Source organism: Aplysia californica, unplaced genomic scaffold (assembly GCF_000002075.1).
Source record: "Aplysia californica isolate F4 #8 unplaced genomic scaffold, AplCal3.0 scaffold00141, whole genome shotgun sequence".
NCBI lineage: Eukaryota > Metazoa > Mollusca > Gastropoda > Aplysiida > Aplysiidae > Aplysia > Aplysia californica.
This window is the reverse complement of record NW_004797411.1, coordinates 472,854-478,576: the sequence shown is the minus strand read 5'-3', so window position 1 is coordinate 478,576 and position 5,723 is coordinate 472,854. Positions and strand designations below refer to the sequence as shown.

General features: G+C 38.9%; 1 protein-coding gene across 1 annotated transcript in view; it reads right to left on the bottom strand.

The window, feature by feature from the left end:
• Positions 1-1,236: 1,236 nt before the first annotated feature.
• Positions 1,237-5,723, bottom strand: part of LOC101860736 (probable serine/threonine-protein kinase DDB_G0282963) — a gene marked incomplete in the record, with an annotated part of 83,344 nt that continues 78,857 nt past the window's right edge. The window contains 3 exon segments of the mRNA XM_035969370.1: positions 1,237-2,050; positions 3,981-4,173; positions 5,031-5,210. Coding sequence (XP_035825263.1) covers positions 1,936-2,050; positions 3,981-4,173; positions 5,031-5,210 — 488 coding nt within the window.

Here is a 5,723-nt window from a genome sequence, read left to right as displayed (position 1 = left end):
CACTCATATTGATTTCCAATTTTCCTTTGGTTTTCTAAAGGAGAATCTTTGGTGAAGATAGTGGAATCTCTTTACTTTATGAAAATGAGTTATCGTGATGGGGGTGGTCTTAAAACAGAAATACAGGATTATTTGTTCAAACAGCCAGTTTTATATTATGAAATCAATGCACTTTTTATGGAAGGCTTAACTAAGACACATATTCTTCTATCTCCACCGAAGAGCATAGTGCAAACATGTACATTCTCAGTCAATTATGAAAATATAAGAAAGTTTGTGACTTCATTGAATAAGATCACATTTAAAAAATCATCATATCGATAGTCTTATGAATTATAGCATGATATATGTGAACAACAATATAATAATATTACACGTGCAATAAATCATTCAAAGAAGCACCATTTAACACAACAAGCAACATAACATTAACAGCGTACACATAGATAAAATATGCGCAATCAGTATTCAAAACTGCGAGACTTATGGATCATCACATTTTTCTGTATTGTTTCAGTCATATTGTACGGTAGATTTTAGCGTTTCGCTTTTTTATACTTTTGATTTTATGACTTTTCGATTAAATAATTAAATCTTTTTTGATATGTGGGTAGTTCGTAGGTGCCACCAGCAGGCCACACTCTTACTCTTTCTCTGCACTAACTGTTATTGCGTTGATGTGTTTCTCTGCGGTGCTAAGCAGTGATTTCCGCCATAGAAGCTCCATAATAAACGTTTATCGTCTTTTCAAAAGATAATCGTGGGACATCAAAGGAGTCAACCTGGCAATTATTGGACCTTCTAAGAACAGAATCTCTGCTTCAAAAAAAGTTTTTTTTCCTAAAATTTAACTCATATTGGCTTAAAGCAGGCAGGGATAAACCACGGCCCAAGGGCAAAATTCGGCTTACAGTTAATTTCAATCTGGCCCGCACGTCGACCCAGTAAGTAATACTGTTTGTGGTCTGCTGTGAGTTTATAATAAATAAAAACAAAACTGTCCAATTGACAACGAAAATCAATAGTTTCCAGCCCAGCTGGAAGCAAAAACAATAACAACAACAACAACAACAACAGCAATAATGAAAATAATAATAATAATAATAATAATAATAATAATAATAATAATAATAATAATAACAACAACAATATAATAATAACAATAATAATAATAATAATAATAATAATAATAATAATAATAATAATAATAATAATAATAATAATAATTTTCTTGCTAAAGGCTTACAACTGGTTAGACATTTGAATTAACAAACAGAGAATATGAACATAGCGTGATATTGAACTATACAGAAATCACGACAGGTGTGCATCAGCAACCCAATGACAAAAAAAAAAAAAGGTGTACGTCCAGGCAAAATGGAAACTTCTTCTTGATGTAGAAGCAAACTTCAGGTCAAGTAAATTCAGAATTAACTTTACCTAGTAAGTTCATTCCGATATAATAACTCTTGGCACATCGCCGGGCCGCTAGTACACATTTCCTAAAGAACCAAGAAACATCATCAGAGCCCAACACAGATTCGAACTCCAAACTTCCGAGAAGGAGATCAAGCTGGTATTTACAGCTCTGAAGAGATCCAGTGTAATGTTTATGCTTTGAGTGGGTGGTTGGTGAGCGCCAGTGATAGGTTCTTTTCATTACCGTTAATGTTTCTATGTAATTGTATATGTTTTACGCGCCCACCAACACAATCTAGGCGGACGGGCTTAGAGGGATTCAATGTTCGATCAGACAGACTGAGTTACTAAATTTGGAAAAGTCCTACCAAAAAGGGAATTGAGCTCATGTCTGGTGTTTGTGTTAATAATGTCGAAGCACGGAACGGCTACACTACAGACGTCGGTCAGTTTTATCATCTGGCATACGTTTTGTATTCACGAAAAAGATTTGCACAAAGAGATGAAGATTCAGCATTAGGAAGAAGAATTGCTTCTTTTCTCTCTTACTTTGTCCATCGCTTTTAAAGAGAACTTATAGACAAGTCTTCGTCCTTCAACACGCTCCAGGATACCGCGTTTGTAGTAGTGCCTGTTGGGTAAAAAAAGGATAGATTGTCATTACTTTTGAAATGTCTGTCTGCGTGCTTATAAATGTGTATGTTACTGTTATTAACACTCTTTCCTCTTGGCTCTCTTCGGATATCTTCCAGTACAATTCTGTTTCACTTTATCTGTTTCTATCTGTTTCTGTTTCTATCTGTGTCTCTGTTTCTATCTATTTCTCTTTCTCTCTCTCTCTCTCTCTCTCTCTCTCTCTCTCTCTCTCTCTCTCTCTCTCTCTCTCTCTCTCTCTCTCTCTCTCTCTCTCTCTCTCTCTCTCTCTCTCTCTCTCTCTCTCTCTCTCTCTCTCCCCTCTCTCTCGCTCTAACTCTCTCTCTCTCTCTTTCTCTCTCCTTTTTTCTCGTTCTGCTGTTCTGTCTCTATCAAACACTTCTTTCTATAAACATGTACATATACATAATATTATATATAATATAATAATATATATATATAAAATAAAAAATAGAGAGAGAGAGAGAGAGAGAGAGGGGGGGGGGAGAGAGAGAGAGAGAGAGAGAGAGAGAGAGAGACAGACAGACAGACAGACAGACAGACAGACAGACAGACAGACAGACAGACAGACAGACAGACAGACAGACAGACAGACAGACAGACAGACAGACAGACAGACAGAAACAGAAAAACGGAAACAGAGAAAAGCACTGGAATATATCTAAAGAGAGACAAGAGGAAAGAGTGTGCATGTATAAACATAAAATATACCCCCCCCCCCCCCCACACACACGTATATAACATAAAACATCGAACTGTGAACTCTTCCCTGACCATTGCAGCAGTTTTCTTAACTCGCGAATTTGCGAGACAGACTGAATTTTAATATGTGTGGTCACAAAGTAATGGTGAGTAACGACCAAGGCGAGAGATCTCAGTCAGAGATGAAAAGCTATACATTTAAGGGGAGGGGCAACTAAATAAGTGTAGATCTTGAGACTTACAATGGGGTTATAAATGAAAAAAGCATGGTTGACCACTCTTGGCTCGTTATATGTTATAAACCCACACAGGGGTGACTTCAGTTCATTTTAGAGTAAAGGGAAATCATTTAATCAGTTGTGGACCTATACATGGGTCATCGTTGATTGTTCCCTTTGTGCGCCGGCTAAGATCCCGGTCGTCTAAGACCCGCTTTTACCTTGCTCCCGAGCACCAGGATCTTAGGTGGAGAATATGAAATATATATAATATCTCTCTTTATTCATAATGTTATGTATATTATACATAAGTATAGGCCAGGGGGGGGGGGGGGGGGCTCTCGTTCAAAGGTTCCTGGTTCGAATCCGGGTAAAGATGGAAACATTTTCTTCTGTAAAATTTTCCCCTTTCCCCTCTCTAGCAATGTTCTGTCGTCTGTTTTCGTCTCCACCTTCTTCCCGGACCCATCACCTCCTTTGCCCCCCCCCCTTTTCCTCTGGGCTCCTGACTCTTTCTACAGCCTTTCTTCTGCTTCTACTTGGCTCAGTCTTACTGCTGTCTTTCAGCCACAGCCCAGATCTTCTGGTACGAAAGATCTACACCTAGCTTTCTCGGACAAAGGCGAAAAATCTCGGAGGTCCCGTGTGTAAGTTGCCCACGTTAAAGATCTCTTGGTGGTTTAAAATCGATAAGAGAAGGCTTCGGCCGCCAACCGGGCAAAAATTCAAAAATTCCTACCAAATGAAAATGTTTCCCGCGCGATATATTTAATATATATCTTTCTCTCATTTTCTCTCTCTCTCTCTCTCTCTCTCTCTCTCTCTCTCTCTCTCTCTCTCTCTCTCTCTCTCTCTCTCTCTCTCTCTTCCCCTGTCCGAGGATAAGGGGGGTATACGCCCAAGAAAGGGCATACTCTTGTAAAGCGCATATATAGTTTCCACTACTTGAGATCTATAGATTTGTCATAGTTTATGACTACCTCTCACCTCATTGCCCGACTGAGTTTCTCATACGTCATGTTTTCATTATTCTTTCTGCTCCCCCACAGCTGTGCAACAGCCTCGGACTGCATGAACCTAAACACCCCGTCTCTCTGGTTCTCCCAGCGCAGATACTGCGGGTTGTACAGCGGGTTCATCAACGTCTCGTAGATAAACTCCCACAAGTGCTGGCTTTTTACTGCGAACAGAAATGGCGTAAAATCAGCTCGGCAGGGTGAACATTTGTCTTTACTGCGAACTGAAATGGCGTAAAATCAGCTCGGCAGGGTGAACATTTGTCTTTACTGAGAACTGAAATGGCGTAAAGTCAGCTCGGCAGGGTGAACATTTGTCTTTACTGAGAACAGAAATGGCGTACAATCAGCTCGGCAGGGTGAACTTTTGTCTTTACTGCGAACAGAAATGGTGCTTAAATAGATCGAGGGGAGGGTGTTGGGTTTTTTTTAAATTGAGAGCAAAAGGATAACTATAAAATTCTTATCCTTGACTGAGGCTGTAGTTTTTTTTTCTTCTCAGAAAGAAGGTTTTGAAAACACCGAAGAGATTTACCAGTCGTAAAGCTAAAACAGTAATAAACAAAGAGTATTTAACCCCTTCACTGCTGAAAAATTTCCATCAACATCTGTACCGACATGATAAAATGTTAATTCTTGGAATATTTTAACACAGAGAATTGTTTCAGAATAAGCAAAAACCACAAACGGTAACTATACCAACTAAAACTTCTTTTGTCAACCAGATTAAACAATATGAGAATACAAGCCAGAACACATGTCTACTCAGCAGTGAAGAGGTTAAAATGAAATTTCAACTTTTGCTCAATATAGTCTTTTAAAAATCCCATTTTTATGTGTAAAAATTGCTTATTTGGATGTTGGGCTAATATAATAAAGGTGTGCATGAAATTGGGGGGGGGGGTCTAGTGATGGGTGTACAATAAAACAGAGATGAGAGGAGAGACAGAAAGTCACAGATACAGATAGATAGAGAGAAACAGTGGGGAGAGGAAACATCTGGCAATGTTTGTCAAAATACCTTTCTTCTCCTTAGCCGTCCTTCCTTCTTCCAAAATTCCTTTCACCCTTGGTCTCCCTGGGCGTCTCCGCGGCAGCTGCGCTGGATAGGACGGAGGGTGGAACCCACTAGTGGCATGATGGATTGGCATGGATTGTGGATATTGGACTGGATACATTCCATAGTCGTTCTGGTATTGTTCTGAAGTTGCAAAGGAAAGGACATCATTTGGACAAGATACCACGTTTCCAAAAAGGGTACATAACTATAACATTGACTTTGTAAAAAGTATAGTTTATTTTCTTATTTCCCTTGCATACATAGAAACGTTTTCCGACTCCTGCACTGGGATCACTGACATTGATGGTTAAAAACTTCACCTTCCTCAGGAGACGTCAACCTGCTCTGTTTGTAGTCATGGAGAATTAGATTTCCAAGAATAAAAACAAAAGAACGGAAAACAAGCAAAACACAAAAAAAACAAAAAAACAAAACAAAACAAAACAGGGAAAAAAGCAAATATAAGACAAAAAAACCACATTTAATTTTTAAAAAGCAACAATAACACCTTCACTACCACCAACAACATTAACACTACCACCATCATTATCAACAATAACCCCACCACCACCATCATCACAACTACTACCACTACCACGACCCCCCATTAACAACAACAAAAACAGCATCGGAACTACCACCACCACCACCACC